The following is a 26,542-nucleotide window of genomic DNA, read 5'->3' as shown; positions in this document are numbered from 1 at the left end:
ATATCTAAAGGTCAATCTAACATCGGTAACTTCATAAACACAATTTCATGCCAGAAACGTCAGTGTTGACATAGCAGGCATATACGTATTAAATATAGGTATATATATATATATATATATATATATATATATATATATATATATATATATATATATATATATATATATATATATATATATATATATATATATAACACTCATGCAAACAACTGTGTGCTCAGCTTTCACCCAGAATAACAACGCGTTTGTAGTTCCTGCCAAACTAGCACCCGTTTACGAGCGGGCTAATTCGACTAGTTGCCCCCCCCCCCCTCCCCCCAGCCAACAGAGGCACATGTTTACATTTAGCTTATTAATCCATCACTAGCAAATGCAGGCATGCGACTCACCAAGATGGAAGCTTCAACAAACGTAGACCGACCCACCTGCGATAAACAGAATAACAGTGGTGCAGTGTGTGTGTGTGGGGGGGGGTGCGTGACACCTGTATGGACGGGATGGGGGGGGGGTATGATAACAAGGAGAAGTGGGGTAAGATGTAAGGAAAAACAAAGGCACGGGGGTAACTCGACTGATCTTGCTCTAGTGTAGATGTACGTGGGGTGTCTAGTGACGTGTTTCGTCATACAGACGGTGTTAGATGGTAATACATCGCCTCTAAAGATCTGCTTTAGGGCCAAATCTTGCGTCATGGCTAGCAAACTTCAAAGAAGAAGGTCTATGTTAAACTAAAAGCGTAAATTAGAAACAGTAAGTTTACAATCCCAAGGTGAAAGTGATAATTTTTTTATATTTTACCTAAAGCGGCGTCTCAAGATATAATGCAAAGTCTAGACCGACCAATTTATTTTTATTTATTTATCAATCTATTATAGCTAGAGAAAATTTAAGTTAACTTTCTTTTTTTTCTCCCGGTGCCCTAAAAAATCTTCTTATTTTAAATGATGTTGACACTTGTTTTATGACGCTATTAACCCGTTATATGTAGTAGACCACTCTTTTGCGAAAAAACCCACTTTATGCTAGCACTAATTAAAACAAAAAAAGTTTTTGATATATGAATACATGTGTTTATTCTATGGTACCGCGTGTTTGACTAAGCTTTAAACTAGTCTGGTCAGCTATAGGCCTACTACTAATATGGAATTTACATTGTAAACATTTCCGAAGCCAAAACAAAACTTTCTTCTAAACTTTGATACGTGTTCATCTTTTTCTATCAAATATTTAAGCAGCTTCATCTCCTAGCTAGACGAGTATACAGCAGTAAAACAAGCAGATAACCCGATCTCCACCCCCCCCCCCCCCCCACCCCACACAAGAAGCATCATATAGTTTATCTAGCGGCACTAGGGTAAAAGATGTCTGTACGTGATTTAAATTTGAGAATTTCAAGCGATATAAACGCGGATTGTAAAGGACATCTCAGACAAGAGAAATATGAGTAGCCGCTGAACACCACATCTGTCCCTTTATTCAGGTTTCTGAAAATTGATAAATTATGGACGAGAAAACTGATCGTCCTTCACCATAGGCCTAGCGAAATTCCCTTCAATAATGAAATTAAAATGATGAAGTTAATTGAAAACTGCAGCACCATACTGGATCTGCCGGTACAGATTGAAGTATGTTGTTAGAAAAAAAAAGGTGAAAATATAAGCTAAAATGGTTTTTACATATTGCTTGTATTATTGTTGGCACATTAAAGCCAGGGGGGGGCGGAGGTTGAGAGTGGAAAGAAATAATGTAGAGCTTAGGTTTAAAGCTGCACTGTTATAGATGCTTAGTAATTACTTCGTATGGTACTCAATTTCATCCAATATTTTACTTAAACTAAAAAGTCTGCAACATTTTTAACGAAAATAAATATTTGTATTTCTTGATGGTTTGCCGAGTCTGTGTTCTGTCATTAATATAATAATTAATTTTAAGTAAATGTGACGTTAAACCATGGCCATGGTTGTGTAAGTGTAGTTATATAAACGTAAGTTAAAAAGTAGAGATTTCAAACGGTTTGTATCGTCTTAATCTGAAGAGTTTTAAAGCGAGTTTGAAAATCGTGAGCAATCCCATTAACGCAGCAATTATTGTCCGCAGGCACGCAGGGCTGGTTAGCTAGTGTACTCACCCGACTGGTTAGCTAGTGTACTCACCCGACTGGTTAGCTAGTGTGCTCACCCGACTGGTTAGCTAGTGTACTCACCCGACTGGTTAGCTAGTGTACTCACCCGACTGGTTAGCTAGTGTACTCACCCCACGTTACGCAAGGCCTAGCGTCGCCAGCTGTGCGCGCTGCTATGTAGGACGGTATTATTTTAATTGCTGGGGGAAGGTCGGGGGGGGGGGCGATCCAATAGATGTTAGTGGCGATGAGATATTGGGGGAGAAGGGGTGGGTTATTCGTATCGTTCTCATGGGGATCAACTCCGACAGATTCTGCCTCGCATGCCGTATGGAACTACAATGTGGACAATGAAGAGACGGGTGGATGAAGGGGAATACCCGTATCTAACTACTGCGTGCATGCTAAGTGAAGGGTCTAGGTGTGTAGTGTATTGCAGGTGAGAATAGATCGATGAAAGGTGCTGTGTAGGTGATGGTTGATTGGTGGTTACACGGGTGACTAAGTACACGGCACTACAGAGGAGGGTGGTTAGATGGGTGACTAAGTACACGGCACTAAAGAGGACGGTGGTTGGATGTGTGACTAAGTTCACGACACTAAAGAGGAGGGTGGTTGGATGGGTGACTAAGTTCACGACACTAAACAGGACGGTGGTTGGATGGGTGACTAAGTTCACGACACTAAAGAGGACGGTGGTTGGATGTGTGACTAAGTTCTCGACACTAAAGAGGAGGGTGGTTGGATGGGTGACTAAGTTCACAGCACTAAAGAGGAGGGTGGTTGGATGGGTGACTAAGTTCACAGCACTAAAGAGGAGGGTGGTTGGATGGGTGACTAAGTTCACGACACTAAAGAGGAGGGTGGTTGGATGGGTGACTAAGTTCACAGCACTATATGAAGAGGACGGTGGTTGGATGAGTGACTAAGTTCAGAGTACTAAATAGGACGGTGGTTGGATGAGTGACTAAGTTCACAGCACTGAAGAGGAGGGTGGTTGGATGGGTGACTAAGTTCACGACACTAAAGAGGAGGGTGGTTGGATGAGTGACTAAGTTCAGAGTACTAAAGAGGACGGTGGTTGGATGAGTGACTAAGTTCACAGCACTATATGAAGAGGATGGTGGTTGGATGAGTGACTAAGTTCACGGCACTAAAGAGTACGGTGGTTAGATGTGTGACTAAGTTCACGACACTAAAGAGGACGGTGGTTAGATGTGTGACTAAGTTCACAGCACTATATGAAGAGGACGGTGGTTGGATGAGTGACTAAGTTCACGGCACTAAAGAGTACGGTGGTTAGATGTGTGACTAAGTTCACAGCACTATATGAAGAGGACGGTGGTTGGATGAGTGACTAAGTTCACGACACTAAAGAGGACGGTGGTTAGATGTGTGACTAAGTTCACAGCTCTATATGGAGAGAACGGTGGTTGGATGAGTGACTAAGTTCACGGCACTAAAGAGTACGGTGGTTAGATGTGTGACTAAGTTCACGACACTATCTCAAGAGGTCAGTGGAAACAAAATGTCTGGACTTTATGATGACATGTAGCGACACACATTTTAGAAGAACACTTTATGCTAAAATAGGCTTTCTTATTTACTTAAAGGTATAACTATTGTAAGTATTACGCTAAGTGTTAGTGTTGCACAAGAGAAAAATGATTAGCCTAATTCAGGACAAAGTTCTGGCGCAATATACAACACCGCGGGTTTTACGTGTTACGATATACATTAAATTAATTCAGGATTAATGCAGATTTCGGTAACAGGTGGCCAAATTTATTTTACTCCATACAGCACAACCATAAGGGCGAGGTGCACATAATTAATAACTGGGTCATTTGTATTACAAGCATCACACTCCTAACACAACAAGAGAGAGCCCATCACCTGGAGTTGTATTATGGTCACTACTACCGTATTATGGTCACTACTACCGTATTATGGTCAGTACTACCGCATTATGGTCAGTACTTCTATATTATGGTCAGTACTACAGTATTCTGGTCACTACTACCGTATTATGGCCACTACTACCATATTATGGCCTGTACTACAGGTCAAGCATGGATAATGGTTCGTGAATGAGGAACTATATGGGCTTGAATACATATGTAAACATTAAAATATGGGCATAAATTCATATATATATATATATATATATATATATATATATATATATATATATATATATATATATATATATATATATACGTATCAATACGTTATTTCCTCCAAATGACATGTTTTTGCCACTAAAACATCGCTTTCACTAAACCATAATTTCAAATCTATGCACTTCAGCCTCATACAGGTTACCACTGCCTTCATACTCACACAACACGAAGTGGTATGAAAACAGCAACAACCAATATAAACAACACCGCTAACAAATCTGGTACTACACCCGGCTAAATTTATCAACGGAAATTTAAAAACAAAAAACAAAACAAGAACCCCATAGCGGCGAGAAGAGAAACGAAACAAACATAGATGTAGGAACCTCCCGCATGTGGGAATCTCGAACGATTCAATCCATTAAGAATAAATGACTTGAGGCAGCCGTTTCTATCCTGAATGCATTCCTTCCCCCCCCCCCCCTCCCCTTCTCTATTGAGGCGCGCCATACGATTCTCTAGCACTCACTCCTTCCCTGCGTCCGTCCACCGTTCCTATACACAGAAAAAAAAAGCACACACACGTACCCAGGTCACGCGCAACTGTGTCCAGCGCTGGACTACCGGCTACACACAAACACTGGGTGGCTAGTTAATCCTGGCTAATCCTGGTTAATCCATACACAAGAAGAAACGCGTGCGTCTGGTGGAGGTTAGTCCCCCCGGTGAAACACGTTTGACAAACGCTCACTAAGGACGCTGTCACACAACCGACTACCTTGTGAATGTGTAAACATGGAATCAATACGGAGGGAGCGCTGCCGCCAGGAGGACTCGATGCCACAGTGCCGCGATACCGCGCCGGGAGAATCGATATCGCCCATCGTGTTACAGTACAGCGCTGGGTTTGTTTCTTAACAGATACGGGCGGGGAGGGTGAGAAAGGGGAAGGGGAATTAATATGGGTTGGAAACTGGGGGGGGGGGGGAGTTGGAACACGGGCGAAAATATTCTGTAAAATTAATAAATAATGACATAGCGCCTACAGTTAAAAAAATAAAATTCTGGAATTTTAAAAAATAATTTTAATCTTCAAAGTTGCATAATCTTTTAAACACAGATGAAAAATTATAATGATGATGAAGATGAGTTAAAGTTGTAAGATGTTTTAAATTGTAAGTTAACTTTTTGTGTGAGTAGGCTACTACTACTGATAACACGTTTGCTAGTCATGAGTGGAAATATGTAGATTTCTATAAATTATATTATACTAGTAAAGCAGATCTATACATTAAAATAGTCTATAGGATTTTGCATCTATAGATTATTACTGTACAACAATCAAGCTCTATTGTATATCGATTAGTTTGTACTAATCAAGCTTAAGTATTTATTGATTAACGTATACTAATCAAGCTTAAGTATTTATCGATTAACATATACTAATCAAACTTAAATATTTATTGACTAATGTGTATTAATCATGATAAAGTATTTATTGATTAACATTCACTAATCCCGATAATTCTCATGGTTATGAAGAGAAAACCAGAACATCAACAGAGCAGGTGAGCATGTTTTTAACACCTGATCCACCCCCCCCCCCCTCCACCGCAACACTCAAAACCTCTTCAACCATCATAAAAAACTTTTCCTACTTATCTTAGGAAAATCTCGTAACGACTAAGTCGTTTTTTTTTTCAAAATTTAAAAAAGGTTTTGCTCGAATTTTTTTCTTTTCCGCAACCTGTAAAATTTAGGTCTGATGTGATGGAAAAATAAAACTTAAGCACTTAAAAAGTGTATTTTGTAGTTTAGAAAAAATTACGTTTTAGGAAAATAAATAGCCGCAAATACAGTAAAGATATATTTAAAAAAAAATGATATTCTGTACTTTAAGTAAATTAAAAAGAAAAGGTAGCGCTCAACTTAAAAATGTTGTCTTAGTTTTGGGGAAAGAAAAGTTGGGGGAAAGGGGGGGGGGGGGGTAAAAAGCATCGAAACTATATTAAACGAAAACCTGACTTTGGTATCGTAATAACCAAGGTCGGGTATCGTGTAGCAAACATTAGCGAATTAGCGAACAGGTATCGTAGCAGTCATAACTGGACAAGTATCGCAAACAGCTGCATCTACCACACATTGATATCGAAGTCGCCATGTTCATGCAGGTATCGCACAGTAAAGGCTATACTATGACCGTCCAGAAGATAGTATCGGAAGTCGCAAGCAAGTATCGTACAACAAATTCTCACACCGTCCACCACACAGTATCGAAGTCGCCATGTTCACGCAAGTATCGTACAGCAACAGCTGTTAAAACCGTCCACTGGCAAGGCGGTACTCACAGTCCACTGAAGCGCTGCACACCGACTCCACGCTCTGATTCACCAACAAATTACTGCTATTACTTCTCACGTTTTCGTCGCGTTAACTATTTTTATTTCTTCCTTTCGTTTCTTTTTCCAGACATTTTTTTTATTATACTTCTAACAGGTAAATCTGTAGCTGGAAAATAATAACAGAGCATGTTCAAAGAAAAACACCTGAGGAATCAATAAGACACGGCACTCTTTTACACGCGGGTTAGCATGACCCAGGGCTAGCTGTGACGTCATACTCAATTCATTGCACGATTAATTCAATTAAACTTTAAAGTATAAAAAAATGCAAGTTTTTGTTTCAAAATTAACATTTTTTAGTGTTTCAGAAAAAAATTAATCAGCGAATACATCGAAAAGACATTTTCATCATGGTTTGGCCTGGATTAGGACAAGGTGATAGCTATTTGTGTGTGTGTGTGTGTGGGGGGGGTGGTGATTTAGTGTGGATGTTAGCTATATGTGGGCTAGTGAATGTTAGCTATATGTGGGTAAGTGGATGTGATGTTCTATATGTGGGATAGTGGATGTTAGCTAAATGTGGGATAGTGGATGTTAGCTATATGTGGGCTAGTGGATGTTAGCTATATGTGGGCTAGTGGATGTTAGCTATATGTGGGATAGTGGAAGTTAGCTGTATGTGAGTAGTGGATGTTAGCTATATGTGGGATAGTGGATGTTAGCTATATGTGGGATAGTGGATGTTAGCTATATGTGGGATAGTGGATGCTAGCTATATGTGGGATATAGTGGATGTTAGCTATATGTGGGCTAGTGGATGTGATGTTCTATATGTGGGATAGTGGATGCTAGCTATAAGTGGGCTAGTGGATGCTAGCTATAAGTGGGCTAGTGGATGTTAGCTATATGTGGGCTAGTGGATGTTAGCTATATGTGGGCTGGTGGATGTTAGCTATATGTGGGCTGGTGGATGTTAGCTATATGTGGAATAGTGGATGCTTGCTGTATGTGGGATAGTGGATGTTAGCTAAATGTGTGATAGTGGATGTTAGCTATATGTGGGCTAGTGGATGTTAGCTATTTGTGGGCTAGTGGATGTTAGCTAAATGTGGGATAGTGGATGTTAGCTAAATGTGGGATAGTGGATGTTAGCTAAATGTGGGATAGTGGATGTTAGCTATATGTGGGATAGTGGATGTTAGCTTTATGTGGGATAGTGGATGTTAGCTATATGTGGGATAGTGGATGTTAGCTATATGTGGGCTAGTAGATGTGATGTTCTATATGTGGGATAGTGGATGCTAGCTATATGTGGGATAGTGGATGTTAGCTATATGTGGGCTAGTAGATGTGATGTTCTATATGTGGGATAGTGGATGCTAGCTATAAGTGGGCTAGTGGATGTTAGCTATATGTGTGATAGAAAATATGTTAGCTTTATGTGGCCTAGCGGATGTTAGCTATATGTGGGCTAGTGGATATGTTAGCTAAATGTGGAATAGTGGATGTTAGCTATATGTGGGATAGTGGATGTTAGCTGTATGTGGGATATAGTGGATGTTAGCTATATGTGGACTAGGGATGATAGTGGATGAACAGTTATAAACAGCTGGTTAAAATACTAAATATATGCCCTATTTCTTGTCAAATTATTAGAGTATGTGTGAAGACTAGCCAGGGCTATTCTGTAAAGTAAACAAAAAGTATCACAAAACAATACCAGATTTAGTGTATGCAAATAGACGTTATTGCCAGCCATATAGAGAGGGCAATGGAACTGTACACTATGTCGACCATGGAAGACATTTTTGCTGCTGTTTCTGTTGTCTAGCAGCAATTTTTTATCCCCCGTCTAAAAGTTCCGTGCCTGTCCTTATTGACGCGACCACTGGCCCCAGGAAATACACGGGGACTGTATCGATAACCTGTCACTGGGGGGGGGGGGGGGGGAGGAGACAACAGGACAATTTCAAGTCACGGTAGCCGGTTTTAACACAGTGACAGCCGGCTGTTTGGTGAGTTGACGTGACACAGCCGGTTGTTTGGTACCGTGACACCGCTGGCTGTTTGGTGAGGTGACGTGACACAGCCGGCTGTTTGGTGAGGTGACACAGCTGGCTGTTTGGTGACGTGACACAGCCGGCTGTTGTGTGACGTGATACAGCTGGTTGTTGGCTGAGGCAATCTTATGACCGTACGCATAATTCACCACTAAACCTAACTTTATATTAAATGTCTGAAACTTGGTCAACAAGACTCCAGAATTCAGGAGAAAAAAACTCTATAGGCGAGGTTGAGTACTCGTGTTCACCAAGAAAAGTGCATGTGTACTAATAGAGGTACGTGCGACCAGAAACCTATGAAACATGTAATTAAAGTACGAATCGATTCATGATTATCAGTGTAAATTTTAAGATCAAAATGGCGAGACTATCGTCCTCCTACCCCTGAATTGTATATAGTTGTTAGTTTAGTAAGTACAAAGAACTTGTTTTACTTGGCGGTATTAGGCCCTCTGCCTAACGTTCCATGAAACTAAAGATAAAATAACTTTAAAAAAAAAACATTAGCCTAACTCACAATACCACAAACGGTAAAATACCGAAACACTCTATTCACTGTAACCGTAAACTAAATCCTTTTAAAATGGGGGAAAAAATAAACATTTTCATCATAGTTCATTTTGTTTTTGCATTTTAAAAATCTGTTTTCCTAACCAAGGAAATCGATACTTGCTACACAAAAAAAATCAAATGTCATACAAAAAATGGCATCACGATTTCACAACGAAACAGGATGGACTGTAAAAAATATGCACATTACATGTAACATTATAGAAGACATTACATGTAACATTATAGAAGATTAAACCCCACTGTACACCGACCTGTAGGATCCACGTTTATAAAAAATATACAGCAGAAGGAAGCCATGTTAAGCCATTGGAGTGTCGCAATATTCGAGAAACGTGTAAATAAATCAATACATTCAACAATGTCGTTATTAAAATCTATTTTGTCCAACAGGAGTTATAATAAAAGATTTCTTAAAGAAATTTACATATTACGCAACAATATTTTCAACAATCCCGCATTTTTTACCACGCAATCATTTTATAACAAATTTTCATTCATTTACTTATTTACAGAAAATATTTTAGAAGGTTGCTTGAATATATATTACAATTATACTTCAAAATTTAAAAAAATAATAACAAGCTTTTAAATATACTAGGATCTACAAAGAAGATTAAACTAAACAAATGTGCTTTGTTTAGTGAACAGACTTGGGTGCTCATCAATTCTGATACATGTTAACGACCAATTAAAATAGTAAGTGGGAAGTTAATTTTTTTTAAACAATTAGTGACATATTTACTATTTCCGTTCTTTCTTAATTACGTCGACATTTTAAATAACTAAAATATTTGTTATGTAACCCGAATAGCAGCTTGTGATCTTAATTTTAAATGACAGTTATCTGCCCCTTATTGAAGTTCGTGGTCGATTCTCAGGAATGAAAACATTCCTCAACTGCAGCTGACCTCCATTTATTTTAAATGGCTGGTTTAATATGTAATTGGATTGAAAATCAGATATCCTTGCGCTGCCATCGAAATTTTATTTGGCAAGATTGAACTATATATAGCATTAGAAGTGGGTAAATATAAAATCCATAAGCCTACCATACGAAAATACCTTTCCATCAACAATTTTTCGTAAAGATTTAGTCTACAATTTATCTCTGAGACTTACAATTTATCTATCCCTTTTAATGTAGGTTGAAATGTGAAAGCTAACAACAATTAATTTTGGTATAACAACTTGTTGCTTTGGATTTTAAACAACTCTATAACGCTTGCCTGTTACGCTTTCTACTTTTTGTTGGCATATTGAAACCATTTGGAAAATTATCAAGCACCAACACCAAAAAATTTAAAGTAAGGAATATTGAATTTACAAAAATAAAAAAATTAATTAAAAACTAAACAAGAGATAAAAATAGTCGAAATGTATTTTTTCCCATTTAATCACAGGGCATGAATTATGCACAGCGAATTATTTCTATCGACTTTGGCTAGGATTTAAAAAAAAAATAAAACGAATTTTTGGGTTGCGTGAGAAAATGACATAATGCACCACACGCAACGTGCTTCACAATGGGCAGGAAGGGGGGGGGGGGGGGAGGGGCACCGAACAAAACACCCACTCCACATGCTTGCTGCTGACCACATCCACACGCACCCGAAATACTTGAACCTACAACCATCTAACAAAATAAACGCCCCACACCCCCCACCCTGTTGTATATCTGCAACCAGAAGCCCTACCCAACAGAACAGCCAATGCGTCCGTTTCCCACCCCACCCCAGCCGACGTGGGTAAACCAGGGACTAGTCACGGCCTCACGGGGTCACTGCTGGTGACACTGTGAGCTCACCTTTTATCCCTGCTGTCTCCTGCCATTATGGGGCTCAAATGGTCAGCCCACGGTCATAGAGTGGTCAGTCAATAGTAGTACAGTGGTAAACCTAGGGTCCTATAGTGGTTAGCTTACGGTCGTTCAGTGGTTAGCCAACGGTCGTTCAGTGGTCAGCCCACGGTCATAGAGTGGTCAGTCAATAGTAGTAGAGTGGTAAACCTAGGGTCCTATAGTGGTTAGCTTACGGTCGTTCAGTGGTTAGCCAACGGTCGTTCAGTGGTCAGCTCACGGTCATACAGTGGTCAGTCAATAGTAGTACAGTGGTAAACCTAGGGTCCTATAGTGGTTAGCTTACGGTCGTTCAGTGGTTAGCCAACGGTCGTTCAGTGGTCAGCTCACGGTCATACAGTGGTCAGTCAATAGTAGTACAGTGGTAAACCTAGGGTCCTATAGTGGTTAGCTTACGGTCGTTCAGTGGTTAGCCAACGGTCGTTCAGTGGTCAGCTCACGGTCATACAGTGGTCAGTCAATAGTAATACAGTGATTAGCCTAGGGTCCTACAGTGGTTAGCCTAGGGTCCTACAGTGGTCAGCCTAGGGTCCTACAGTGGTTAGCCTAGGGTCCTACAGTGGTCAGCCTAGGGTCCTACAGTGGTCAGCCTAGGGTCCTACAGTGGTCAGTCAATAGTAGTACAGTGGTAAGCCTAGGGTCCTACAGTGGTTAGCCTAGGTTCCAACAGTGGTTAGCCTAGGGTCCTACAGTGGTTAGCCTAGGGTCCTACAGTGGTAAGCCTAGGGTCCTACAGTGGTTAGCCTAGGGTCCTACAGTGGTCAGACAACGGTCGGTCTGTAATGTGACTGTAAGTCATACGGCGTGTACAATTCAAGTGACTTTAAAGTGTGGTAGAGTTCTATATTTAGATCTAGAACTATTTATTTGTGTTTAGACCCTCGTATTTCCCGTTGAACAAAAATCGAAAACGCACCAGAAGTAAGTCATTAAAAATAGATTTGATAATGCCCCCCCCCCACCTCAACCCACAGATTTAATCACGTTCCCAAACGGGTTAGTTGCTTCATTATTTTTCTATCTGGGCGTGCAAGGCTGCCAAATCAAACTACAGCCGAAATTCCCAATGTGAGAATCCCTCCAAATTACATACATTTGTGGGGAATCCAAATAATTAGACCCACCATAAAATGTTTTTTTTTCCATCCGTATAATTAGATTTACTAAATTTCCATTCTCGTCTACATTATCCGACCCAAACCAATCTTGAGAAACTCAAACCAACCAATTCCAAGCCACTGATTAACCTGCTCTCTTTGAAACTTTACGTTTTTCGTTTCAAACGCTATCAAAACAAACCCCGCATAGCTAATACAACTACAAGTCGGAATCTAAGATCAATAGAAAAATGCTGGCCGCCAATAATTAACTCACGCACCTTCCAGCTAGGCTTTGATCTTATTAAAGAAGTTTAATAATCCCAAGCCAGAAAGTAATGATTTTTTTTTCTTCACATAATCTTTTTCTCTTCTCTAAGCCCGGCCTCACCCTCCCCCCTTCCTCCTTAGGGTCATCACTCAAAAGGAGCGATCAAAGCATGTACTCATCGATTCTGTCCGGGGAATTAGCCCACACACGCTGATTGATAAGTGTGGGGGCCGTGCAGTCAACCTCGGCGGGTGTGTGGGGAGCTAGGGAATGGTGTGGGGGAGCTAGGGAATGATGTGAGGAGATAGGGAATGGTGTAGGGGAGCTAGGGATTGGTGTGGGGGAGCTAGGGAATGGTGTGGGGGAGCTAGGGAATGGTGTGGGGGAGCTAGAGTATTGTGTGGGGGAGCTAGGGAATGATGTGGGGAGCTAGGGAATTATTTGGGGGAGCTAGGGAATGGTGTGGGGGAGCTAGGGAATTATGTTGGAGAGGTAGGGAATGGTGTGGGGGAGCTAGGGAATGGTGTGGGGGAGCTAGGGAATGGTGTGGGGGAGCTAGGGAAAGTTAGATTTTGTGGGAACAATGGAATCTTAGAAGTGATATTTAAAAATCCTTACGGTAAATACCAAATCCCACTGACCACTTATTAGAGAAAGCCCACTCCCAGCAATCCCCTAGCAACGAACACCTAATCCACTAGCACTTTTGCCACCAATTCCTAAGCACTTATAAGTGGCGAACCTTTTTCCCCCTGGACCTACGTCATCAGTATCTCCAACACTTAAATACTATGAAGATCTAATCTCCAGCCCTAGAAAGTCATGAGGCCCCTAATCCCCAATCCTTAAGTCATGAAGCCCCCAATCCCCAGCCCGTATAAGTCACGAAGCCCCCAATCCCCAGCAAGTCACGAAGCCCCAATCCCCAGCCCGTATAAGTCACGAAGCCCCCAATCCCCAGCAAGTCACGAAGCCCCCAATCCCCAGCCCTAGCAAGTCACGAAGCCCCAATCCACAGCCCGTATAAGTCACGAAGCCCCCAATCCCCAGCCCGTATAAGTCACGAAGCCCCCAATCCCCAGCAAATCACGAATCCCCCACACCCCCCCCCCTCCACTTTCTTGAACCAACCCACAATACTAACCGTAATGGCCAAGCTATGTCATCCTGTCACGTCCCTCTATCTGGACATGACAAGCTCACAATCCCAGACACAAACGGGCTCATTTTGGTCTCAATACCTGACCCCCTCCCCACCCATTACCCCCCCCCCCCCAACCACACACACAACACACCCCGGGTGTTATAACAAAATGACGTGTAAAGCCTTGAAGTAGTGCATGGGTTAGCACGTCATACAGCTTAATTTGACCAACCAAAACACGTGGTACAAGTTGAACTGACCAACCAAACAAGTAGACATAATTGCCCTACCCAATGGCTGAACCGACAGCTACCAAAGTAGTGAGATTTGTAAGAGCCGAGGGTAAATCATGGTCTAAGACATCCAATTAAAGAGAGTTAGCATTGCTCAAGATTTTATGTAAGGTACAAAGCCGTCTAAAAGTCCGTGGAGCATCAAATCAACACATATGCCAATAGAATACTCTGGATCCAATGAACAAAACTTAAGTGAATCACACAGTTCAGATAGTTTCTACAGGCATCTCTTCAAACAAAATTTATATAGTCCACCCCCTCCCCCAAATATCAAGTAAAAAAGTCTGGAAGAAACACTGAATTCAGATAGTTCTAGAGAATGCAAGTAAACAGACTACCATTTCAAATACACAGGAGGACTTGAATGTATCAAGTGATTTAAAAGTAGCAAATACAGGATTAAGATAATCCAGTTTAAAAACTCAACCAAAAGCGGATCATGTGGGATAAAGTTAATCCAGTTGAAGATTTGGTAATGTTAACACCTGCTATATAAAACTCAGAGCTGTTGAGGCTCAGATTTGTGTAAATGAAAGTAAATACCTCGTTAAAATGCTAAGCAGAAAAATATGAAAATCTTTTACAAAATAGAATATTTTGTATTGGTGGCAGGGTGAGGGGCACTTAACACAACAATAACAGTACAGGAATGACATCTTTATAACTTTATAACTTATAATGTAAACACAAACTGCATTAAGTTCAAATTTGTTAACAAAAAAGACGATTTTCTCCTCCACGGATGTCATAGCTTTAAAAATTTCTACACAAGTTTCAGTTGTATCTAGAATCTAGATAAAAAAAACAACCCTACCCTACAAGTCCTTAGGTCAACAGTAATCATGTTCAACAATAATCATTTGAACAGTTAGGGAAAAATATTCAAATTGAAATTAACAAACTACATCAGAAGCTAAGCCACCAGCTGTTTCCTACCCTATAAATTTTGTAAAACTCCATTACCCAAACCATGATAAAAACATCACTGTCTGGTCCAGGGAACTAGGCAGAAATCTTCAGCAATAAAACAACAATAAAAGTCTGCGTTAAAGTGGTGTAAAAATTAATGAGTTCAGCGGATTGCAATAAAAGAAATATTTTCTCCAAGCTGTGATGGAATATTCAAGGTAACAACAAAGTGTAATTGAAAAAATAAATTGACTTTATTACAAGCACCCCGGCCTCATTTAATTTACTTAAGTGCTCCAGTAGACCATCGTTTAGATCAGGGGTCTCCAAACTACGGCCCGCGGGCCGGATGCGGCCCGCAAGGTCCTCTCATCCGGCCCGCGGAGATCTTTTTGTCCACGGGAAAAAATGTCTGTTAGAGGTGGCTGAGGAACTGTGCCCAGAAAATTCAAAACAATTTTAAAATGTTGCTTTGGGTGCAAATACCTTTGCCCACCGTGTTGCAGACATTGGTGAAAACATCATGACTCAAATAGCGAAAAATGCAAGCACGTTTCACAATTTTTTAATTGCAATGGATGAGTCGCCGGACAGCTGTTCCACATCTCAACTGCTTATGCTCATAAGGGGTGTGGATGAAGACATGAACATAACATAAGAGCTGGCTTCCCTACATAATATGTATGGCACTGGTACCGGAGACGATATATTCAATGAGTTAAAGAAAACATTTGCTGATTATAACTTGGACTGGACTAACCTCAGTTACCTGACTGTTGATGGGGAAAAGTACATGATTGGCATAAAGAAAGGCTTGGTTGGACAAGCGAATGAGAAAATTTTCTACAACCATTGCTCTTGCACTCTATTATTCATCAGCAAGCTTTGACTGCTAAATATATGGACAGTAGCAGTGTATTGAATCCTGTGGTGAAGATGGCGAATTTAATATGGTCACATGGGCTCAACCATAGATATAGAATACGTGAAGAATAATTTGAGAGCAAACTTGGACCTCGAGTGTGTTGTCGGCCACCGACAGTGTTTCTTTCAGACTTTTTCTCTTGGGGGGGGGGGGGGGGGGGGCACTTGAAATGTGTATACATTTCTATATAAATTATATTTTATTGGGGGGGGGGGGGGCGGGTCGGTGGATGTTTTTCGAGGGGGGGGGGGGGGGGCTCCATAACACCGAGGATATGCCTTGAAGAAACTCTGGCCCCCGAACTTATATTTGATAGTCAATGCGGCCCTCGGTCTGAAAAGTTTGGAGACCCCTGGTTTAGATCATCTGGTTTGAGGTCAAGGGTTGTAAGAAGAAAATAATGGAGGTAGTAGGCAAGTACCGTAAAGTACAACTAAGAAGCGGGTTAATTTTAAAGAATTTAAAACAACTTGGCAGTTTTAACTGCTTAACTTTAAAGTGTTAATTAAAACGAAAATGCCCAGTTAAGTGAATAACTTAACAAATGAAGCACAGAAAATTGATTTAAAACAAGGTAAACAGAAATGAGGAATGTAAAATAAAATAAACCATAGATAATAGATTTCATGCACATTTTCAGAAAAAGAAATTATACATAAAAATCTATTAAATTGAGTTATTAATAATAATTATTGTTAAAAATATAAGGGGAACTAACTCTGGAATATTCATTTATGTAATCAAATATGAGTTATCTAGAACCAAGCTGCACCAGGTTAGCTATGAATGGTAATAGGCAACTACACTAATGTAGTATGTGACAGACAGTCACACACAATCTAGACTAACATCTGTCAATACATGTTTAACTTAAACTTTTAAAGCAGTACTCTGGTATTGCCATACCATGACTTATAATGTTATGTATTCAGATTTTTTTTCATTTTAGCACTGAGTGAAGAAGTCAGTAATATGTGAATACCCCAAATACATTTTTACAGCAAAAAGAAAACATACGCTTTAATAGCTTTGTGATATAATTATTTTTAAAATTTAAATCAATTTGCCAAAATGGATGAAAAGGTATTTTACCACAAGATACAGGAGGTTTACCATTGAATAAAAAAGGCAATTTAAAATGAAACAGGCAATTTACCATGAAACAGGTCGTTCCCACAGTGACAAGTATGAAACAAGTACTTACTGTGCTGCTAGGCCTGTGGGCTGTATCTCCTTAACAAAGATGCCCAGCTCATCTGTTTCTTTCTTTTTAATCCCCATGACAGAAAATCCCAGGGACTGGTTCTCAGGTTTGTAGAGCTGGATGACGTAGACAGCCCTGCCTGAGGCCAGCCGCATGATGCTGTCTTCAACATGGGCGGGGTAGCCAAAGGATGAGACCGGTGGAGCTGTGGGACACAACATGGTCAAAGGTTTATTGGTTATGGCACGCATGGTCAAATGTTGGGAATTATAAGGGCTAACTCAGTAGTCTCCAGTTTGAATCTCAGGCTTAACATTGTCAGGTAACTCATGTTATCTTAACTAAGGCGGATGAGCATAGTGCTGACAAAACTGTTTCAGGGTATGCAGAAGTCATTGAAACAGATAAACTCTACTTCATCTACCCCATGTGTCTTGAGCACAAATGAGAAAAGATGATGTTAAACTGGCTAAAACAGTGTCACAATGAAAATGGTAAAATATTAAAAGCAATGATGAACAAAGTTGCTTAATATTTTTTAAAAATCAAATGAAGAATGGTTTTAAAAAATGATAGCCCCAAATCATCTATGGTTGAAATGAATAAAAAGTTTTACTATGTAGTATATTAAGGATAAATATTTTCAGTTCAGATTATTGTTGAAATCTTTTTGAAAATTATATTCCAAATATCTATTAAATATGTCTATTTTTTTTGGCCTTTATCCTATCTCCAATTTTTTAAATATATGAAATGTGTAAACCATAAACAGAATTTCTAAATTCATAACACAATTGTAACTTTTTCAAAAAGTCTCCCTTTAAAAATACAAGATTTAATGAAGTAAAGCAATGTACCTGCGTTAATGAAGGGCTTTCCTCTGACCTTTAATGTTGAACTGTCTGCTACATTTTCAGGTGTGAAAGCATCCGGTGACTCATTCAGAATTAGCTCACCCCCCTGTGTGATGTCAAATGATTCTTCACTCAGGGGAAGGACAAATGAAACTCTTCTTAGTTCTGCCAGGGACTCCTGGGGACAAATTTTTTTATAAAATGTAAACAAATAACTACATGAGTGGCCAGAAAAAGTGATGTAAATAATCTGTTAGAAACAAAATATTACATAATCTTGATATGTTGAGGAAAAATAAACACATATAGACATACATTTTTGGCTATAAATATATTACTTCTATATATGTTTAGTATTTCAAAAGGTAAAATCAGGTGAAAAACAGATGAGCATTAAAAAAAAGCTGATGATTTCTTTGATGCATAATTTTCATTTGTATGAACAGACTTAAAGGGGGGGGGGGGGGGGGGAGGGAGTTAAAAAAACAAAGACATTAACCAACAATATCTTTTGTTAGTGTTCATTTGATCTCTAAAATTAATACAGTATTTATTGTGGAAGCTTTCCTATTAGGCAGCCATTTTTTTTATTCCACTCTATTTTTGAGTTATCACTACCTATACTGACAGTTGTCTACAATACAACAAGGGAAGTAATCAAATGATTTCAGTGCACTGTCATTTAGAAAATACTAAAGCCACCACAGGATTACCCTGAATAATCTAAACATCACAACTACTGTCCCAACCAACCTACTCCCTCCTCCCACAACTTAAATACCTGTAGAGTAATCCACCTCCCCCATCCCTTATTTACCTGTAGAGTAATCCAACGCCCCCATCCCTCTTTTACCCGTAGAGTAATCCACTACCCTATCCCTTATTTAACCAAGTTATTTACCTGTAGAGTAAGCAACTGGCGGAAGAGTGGACTCTCCAACATGACAATAATAGAATTGAGGTCATCATCTTGGGAGTGGTCTCCTCTTGCCCACAACTTCTGTTGCAAATATTCCAAACAATCTGCTGCTGTATGACTCTCTAAAAGCAGATAAAAAATAACCAAAATAAACAAAAATTACCAACATGTTCGGAATGTTGCAGAAAATAAAGTACATTTTTTTATCAGACCAAGCAAAAGATTTCAGAAAGAATTAACAATTTTTTTTTTTTTTCAAATTTAGCAGTACATGAAGAATTGTAACATTTTTGTTAATGATTTAAAATCACAATTATGAAGATGGTACAAACTAAGCCCAAAATTTCTCAAATAACATAGAATGTCTAATCCTAGTCATATTCTAAAACATATCAGACACAAAAAATGAACTACATACCATCAATGAGTGACATTTTGGAGCCGCTAATGTGACATTACACAAACACAAGAAATCAGAAAATAAAACTGAAAAAAAAAATTCAAAATTATTAATAATTTTAAAATGAAAAATATAATTATATATTACATTAAAATTACATAAAAAATATAAATAAATTAAAATTAATGTCCACAAAAAAACTAAACGTATGTGTAGTGTGATCTAAATTGTTGACCAGAAAAGAAGTTGCCTCTACTTTATAAAACTTTACACTGTGTTTGGGGCACACGTGAGCTAAACAAACAAGAGCACAGTCCAGTGTGTAAGGAGGAGAAAAATTCCCAGGTCACAGTGTGAACCTTTCACCCAGAGTAGGAACAATGCCTGTTCTTATCTCCCCTTAAGCAGATAACACAACTGTGGTACCTCAATATGTAGCAGAGAATGGATGGTGGGAGGGGCATAGTGGCAGGAAATTAATAGGCTTTGTTTTTATGGATCAAGCTAGACAATTATATAGATACACATGGACCTGGATATTGGATAAGGGTCTCACAACACTCCTAAGCTTGATGACCACATACCTTTATTCAAAAACCTTGTCATGTCTATTCTAAATCTTTTTTTTTAAATGCAGTTTTAAAATCTTTTACATTAGAATAGTATATAAAGTAAGAATATAGAAAAATAAAATTAAATTCATACTTTAATAAAACCAGTGTTTAAAATCTTATTCATATAAAATAACAAAATTAAACTAAAGACTCCAATAAAAATAAAATACTTAAAAAAAACTTTTTAAAAAACCACGTTTTTCTTGTGGACTAAAAAGTAGAAAATAACTATTTACATACATTTGATGACAAAAAACGTGGGTACGTTCACCATCAAATTTCCCGACCCATCTGCCCGACCCACGTTTTTTGTCATCAAATGTATGTAAATAGTTATTTTCTACTTTTTAGTCCACAAGAAAAACGTGGTTTTTTAAAAAGTTTTTTTTAAGTATTTTATTTTCTCCTTTTTAGTCCGTTGCTACACATGAAAAACATGGTTTTTAAAAAAGTTTTTTATATAGTTTATTTTCTACTTTATCTAATGACTTGGTTAAGTATGACTTGACTAAGTGTTTATAAATACACGGACTAAAAAAATCTTGAGCGACCAGGATTCGAACCTGGGTTGTCGCGGCCACAACGCGAAGTACTAACCACTATACGATCACGGCCAGCGCGCTCACATCGATTGGGGCCGAAGTAACTGTGTCAATAGGCTTCCAGTCTTATCGGTATCTTTAGAAATCATGTCCTCAATTTTATGGTCCTTAGGGCGTAATTAAATTAAGCTAATTACGGTCTCTAATTGCTAGTTTTTATGATTGCATCTGAAATTGTTAGGCGAAAGTAGCCTGCATGCCAAATTTCAGAACTATAGAACAATCAGAAGTGGGCTAATTTTCGATGTCAATTTTAACAACAAACAAATCCACACATCCACAAACGCGAAGCTGAGTTAAGAAAAACGTGTTAATAAGCCTATAATTTACTTTATTAATTTTAATTTAGTGGGTAAATTTTTAAAAATAAAATTGTGATCTTTAAATATAAAGGTTCTTTCAATATTCATCAAGAATTGATGTTAGTTCACCATTTTGGCAAAGTAACCCTACATCACCTCAAAACAGAATCTAAAACACTTATAGTGGTGAGCAGAATATTATTCAATGTAGCATTGTTGTCTGGTCTGTATGTGTGCTTGTCATACTATAACCATGTGTGTGTATTGAAGCTGAGCTCATTACTCTGTACAAAGAACTAATCAGCTTAGTGCCGTCCCTGCGACATGGTGATCACATGAGCTGCATGCAACCAGACCTATCCACAAAATTTGTTTCTGCCTAAATAAAACTGATGTGATCTACCTATATTTGAGCACATATTATGGACAGCATCACCCTTAAACAATACAATTAAAGATTGTCAATTCTACTCTGTCTAGTTAATTTGGAGTAAGCGGCAATATTGCCGAGTGGCACTTATAGCCACTTAAGGTTAAGTTTGTCACTTAGCTACTGACTATTGACATTTAATTAACCACTTAATAAAGTGTTGAAATGTGGTAGAACATATCAACGCATATTTATTAAAATATTTAAAAATTTCAATATATTTTAGCATCGTACTTGTGCTAAGTAAAAAGAGGTGTAAATCATCTGAGACTTGTCTTTGATACTTATCTGTAGTTAATTATTTACATCTTTACTGTACATAGAGTTCAGATAAAGCACACAAAATATATTGTCTGCTGTAGTTTGTCCAGCATTAAAAAATATGGCAGACAATTGATGTGTGGGGTTTATTTAGTCATCATCTTATGAATTCATTCAATACATTTTTCCTGTTTTTTTTTATTGATGGAAATTAATTTTGTATAAAGGACCATTTACATTAAGGTCTGTAAATGTTAAAATCTTATGGTAGAACACGTAAATAGAGTGGTTAACTTTTGTTTCAATGCATCATGAGACAACTACAATGTCAAATGACACATTTACAAAAAACACTTAGTAAGCATTGTTATATAACTTATATAAATCAACTTTAAATAAGTAAAATAGAACCCTATCATTAAGGGTTTTACAAACTAAAATCCACCAAAGTGTAGGTATAATTATTGATAAAACTAAAAGAGCATTGTAAATAATAAAGTTAAGTGAAGCCTAGCTTTTTAGCGCAATTTCCATTCTGGAGAATTGCGTTTATTAACTCGTCATTTCTGGGAATGGATGGATGAATGAATGGATGAATGTATGAATGTATGGATGAATGTGTGTCCGGGCTTTAAGTCGTATCTCCTCCTCAAGGAAGCAATATCGATGACTAGTTCCAAAAGCAATTATGTTAAGCAAGTTACGAGGATGAACATAGGCCATAAAAATTACGGGTTTCTTTCATGGATTTCCCAGAAAAGCCAAAAAAAACTAAAAAAAATGCAGTTTTTGGCCCATATCTCGGCAACCAGACCACTAAGCGACTTGAAACATGTACCAATCGATTCCTGCCATAATTTAGAACAATATTGCCGAAGAAAGTTTTCAAAAATATCCTTTCGTTCGGTCACAAAAAAAATTTTGAATTAATTAAAATTTGGACTGAATTAGTAGGCATTTTTTCCAACCACACCACACGCGTCATCACGTTCAATAGCTGCGCCATCGCGTTCCATGGCTGCGCCATCACGTTCAGTAGGCGCGCAATGGTTTTTAGTCATGTAACTCTATTGTAAATAAAACATGTAAAATACTGAAAAAAATTAATTAAAAACGTTTTAATAACTAACCAATGGTTTTACTAACCCTGCTCTTGATTTACGCTACGACAGAGCTATGTTTAGATAACATAAGGAAATTGCGCTAAAATTGTCACTAGACTTTTTAATTACCTTGTTTCTCTATTTGACAGATATATTTATCAATGCTGATAAATAAGCAGGTTTAATGACAACCTACCTACACCTACATACAAATTATGCTAATGACTGACTAAAGGATGTATATTAAATTCAGAGATTATTAACTCTAATTAGGGGCCTAATAGTAAATATCATTTGGGTCTTATTTTTATCCATGGCCCAATCCTCTAAAAATGTGAACTAATTTAAGCAGACCAAGAAAGTAAAAAAAAAAGACCAGGAGATGTGACCTGGAAGAAGACACCAAGAAGAATGGATACACCTGGGGACAGTTGGAGAGACTAGCCAAGGACAGACACATCAGGACTGCTCTTGTCAGCGGCCTATGTCCCAGGAGGGACGACAGGGAAACCTAACCTAACCTATTCTATATAGTCTCTAAAGAGTAGGCCAATTAATGCAGACACAAGTGTTATTTATACTAATACAGCTATAGGTCTAATTAATTATTGTATCTGATGAGGATACAGTAATGAAATCTTCATAAAAAGGAGTTTTTTATATTCCAGGTAGACTTGCTGTAAATAATTAAGTTAACGTAACTGCGAACCCCGTCGCCAGCGTCCCTTACCAAAGTCCTAATAATAATCATAGTACAAATACTAGACAAGTAGACCTAAATATTATAATTTCTGACCATAATGACACTTAACAATAAGTGGGAATACTAACAACTAGATCTAGATTAATCTAGATCTAACACCTATTTTTGGAAGAGTCCATTGTCGTTGGAAATACCACTCAGTGTTAAAAAATAACTGAGAGTGTGTTGATCTACTTCATTATATATTAACTTCAGTTAAATTTAGATTAGTGTGTAGTGTGTGTACTGTGTCTGTGTAGCCTAAATAATAAAATATTTAGGGCCTTTATTTCTCTAGTCTTAATGTTAACTGTAGTTAACTGTAGTAAGTGTAGTTACAGTTAGTGTAGGCCTAGGCCCTAGATCTAGGAATTTTTTAAAAACCAAATGCTAAACTTTTAAAGCAGAATTAAATCCAGGAATTAAGACATTGTTGATTGTAACTACTAGACCTCTAAAATAATTGTATCAAATGTCTCCACGAGTTGATTTTTAAAACTTGCACATCACAAACCGACCAGTGTCCGAGGGCGGAAGTTTACTCGAGAGACGTAGCGCCATTCATTCCACTGCTAGAGGAGCCCAAAACCTCCACCCAGAGAAAGATCTAACAGTTGTCAAATCTTTGTATTATTTCCATATCAACGTTCATACTCATACACCGAGTTTAAACACGCAATTTAAATGATAGTTTTTAACAGTTACAAAAAATATATTTCCTTAAAATGATATAACAAAGTCAACAGTAACAAAACTCACTCAACACAAAGTAAAAGTTCACCGTTTTTTTTTTGTCCAGTTGTATGTTTACGGAAGTGAGAAGAGACGTCGCATTAAAGTTTCGACTTAATATCACACAACTATTTAGTAGACAACTGTTGATTTTTTTATAGTAAAAACGTGCTTGTTTGTAGCTATTTAATGAATCTCTCACCTTGATTTAACACGGTGATTACACACATTTTTAAGGAATTCAGTAGCTGCGATACTATAGATTGATGAAATATGAATTAGATTATTGATCAAGATATAAAAATAAAATGCGTTAGGCCTACTGTCCAAACTGGTATACAGATAGACAGGGTTATCAGCCAGTGTTTCTTCCAGACTTTTTTCTCCGGGGGGGCACTTGAAATTTTCGGGGGGGGGGGGGGGGGGCGGTAAACTTTCTTCGGGGGGGCGGACACTGTTAAAAGTATATATTTTCTATATAAATTATATAAATTTCATTTCGTTCGGGGGGGGGGGGGGGGAAGAGATGCCTGGAAGAAACTCTGTTATCAGCAGAGTTTATTTTTACACAATATTTTAAATATTCGGGTTTCTGGAAAAAATATTTACTTTGTTACGGCCCTTTGTCCAGTATTTCTTTCAGTTTTTTTTTCTCAGAAGGGTGGGGGGCGGGGCACTTAAAATTTTCGGGGGGGGGGGGGGGGGGGTACGGACAACACACAGGTAAAAACATATAAAGCATATATTTTCCATATACAATTATATACAACGAGCCGGCCCGCGGCATAACATACGCCGCTATTTAGTTGTTGTTTTTTCTACTTTTCAGTAATTCATAATTTGTGAATTCGACAGTACCAACGCTGACACTGAAAATATTTCTTTAAAACACTATAAGTAGCTTGTTAAGGACCATAACACCCCCTTCCTCCCCCCCCCCCCCCTCACAGTTAAAATCGTTTTAAACTAAATTATCTGCACCTAATAGCCGTCACTAAACCCGACTCCACGAAGGTAAACATAGCGTGAACCACAGCTCACTAAGACCATGTAGGGGTGGGGATGGTAGGGAGCGCGTTTACAGCTTGTTTTCTAGCGTCTCCCAGAAGAGAATTATATATATACGAGCCGACCCGCTGCGTATCATACGCCGCTATTTAGTTGTTTTTTTTTCTACTTTTCAGTAATTTATAATTTGTGAATTCGACAGTACCAATGCTGCCACTGAAAATATTTGCTTAAAAACCCCCCTCCCCCCCCCCCCCCCCCCACGTGAAAGCAGCCTCCTCTTAGTTACCTCCTCTAAGTTTAAAATCGATTCAAACTAAATTATCTGCCCCTAATAGCTGTCACCAAACCCGTCTCTATGATTGTAAAATGTAAACAGCGTGAACTACAACTCACCTGACCATGTGAGAGGGTTGGGGGGGGGGGGGGGTGGGGGGCGTGGGGGGGGTAGCGATAGAGAGGAAGAGAGGGGATTGTAAGGGGCGCTTGCAGCTTGTTTTCTAAAGGCTCCCAGAAGAGAATTATATATATAGACAGATTAAATTTCGTTCCGCGAGAGGTGGGGGGGGGGGGAGGTAGATCTGCTACAGAGGTGGGGGACAGTGCCAGAACGGAATAGAATATTGTATAATTTATATAGAAAATATAAATTTCATCCAATGTCGCCCCCCCAATGTATATATATATAAATATAAATATATATATATACATATATATATATATATATACATATATATATATATATATATATATATATATATATATATATATATATATATATATATATATATATATATATATATATATCGTACTAGGTAAATAGTTATACAAGCAGTTGACGAATACTACTGGTTTTAAATTAATGTTGATTATAAGATCGAATTTGTTTCTGACGTTTCCAAATAATTGTTTAGATACCATAATTGCGTTAAATGACGTAAGGGAGATAAAAATTAGGAAATTCTTTTAGAGTATAATTAAAGTACAAATATTATTAGTTTGTGTAAAGCTTTTCAAATAGCCCCAGCTTGTTCATTTTGAAAATATAGCTCTTAAGATAAAAACTAACCACCCAATCAATGTTAGGTTTACTCTTTCTTTGATTAGCAATCTGTTGGTATAATTGGCAAAATATTTAGCACATACTATAGTAACTATAGGGTCATCTATTTGTGACGCCACCAAAAGCGTGTATGTGGCATATATTTAAACTAGGCATGCTGCCCAGCTTCGCTTAGGCTTTCGAAAACATTGAGAATTTGAATGCTTAATTGATTCGCCCGAAGGTCGGTCTACGACCTCAAGAGTTATGAAGAGGTTCCTCCGTGGACATTTTTTTTCGATTTATAGCTCATATAAGGTACCGGTCAGTCGAGGTCAGTTTTGACCCCCACATCGTAGACTTTTCGGCCAACCGGCCCCCGTGTTCTGTCGCACCAAGGCAAGATCATGCCAAATTTGAAGCGCCTGCGGCGCCGGGAAGTGCCCTATCGGACACCCGACAATCTAGATCTAGATCTAGATTCCTAATAGAATTTTTTTTTTTAAGTTTAGCCCGAGCATAATAATCCCAGTTCCAAACAAAGATTTTGTATAAAATAAATAAGTCTTGAAATAGTTTAGTCCTAATATAGAAATTTATTTTTGGAAT

The 26,542-nt window shown here is 38.3% G+C and overlaps 1 protein-coding gene across 1 annotated transcript in view; it reads right to left on the bottom strand.

Annotated features, from left to right (window-relative positions):
• The window catches only part of LOC131949199 (multiple PDZ domain protein), a 335,233-nt gene extending 311,273 nt beyond the window's left edge, over positions 1-23,960 (bottom strand). Inside the window, exons 1-5 of the mRNA XM_059310988.1 lie at positions 23,911-23,960; positions 19,116-19,183; positions 18,680-18,819; positions 17,782-17,956; positions 16,925-17,129 (exon numbers count right to left, since the gene is read on the bottom strand). Coding sequence (XP_059166971.1) covers positions 16,925-17,129; positions 17,782-17,956; positions 18,680-18,819; positions 19,116-19,131 — 536 coding nt within the window. The 5' untranslated portion in view covers positions 19,132-19,183; positions 23,911-23,960. The remainder of the gene's footprint in view (positions 1-16,924; positions 17,130-17,781; positions 17,957-18,679; positions 18,820-19,115; positions 19,184-23,910) is intronic.
• Between the last annotated feature and the right edge of the window lie 2,582 nt (positions 23,961-26,542).

Source organism: Physella acuta, unplaced genomic scaffold, assembly GCF_028476545.2.
Source record: "Physella acuta isolate Inbredline_101_S28 unplaced genomic scaffold, ASM2847654v3 ptg000677l, whole genome shotgun sequence".
In the NCBI taxonomy this organism is placed as follows: domain Eukaryota; kingdom Metazoa; phylum Mollusca; class Gastropoda; family Physidae; genus Physella; species Physella acuta.
Note: the sequence above shows the minus strand (reverse complement) of the source record. Positions and strands in the feature narration are given on the sequence as shown.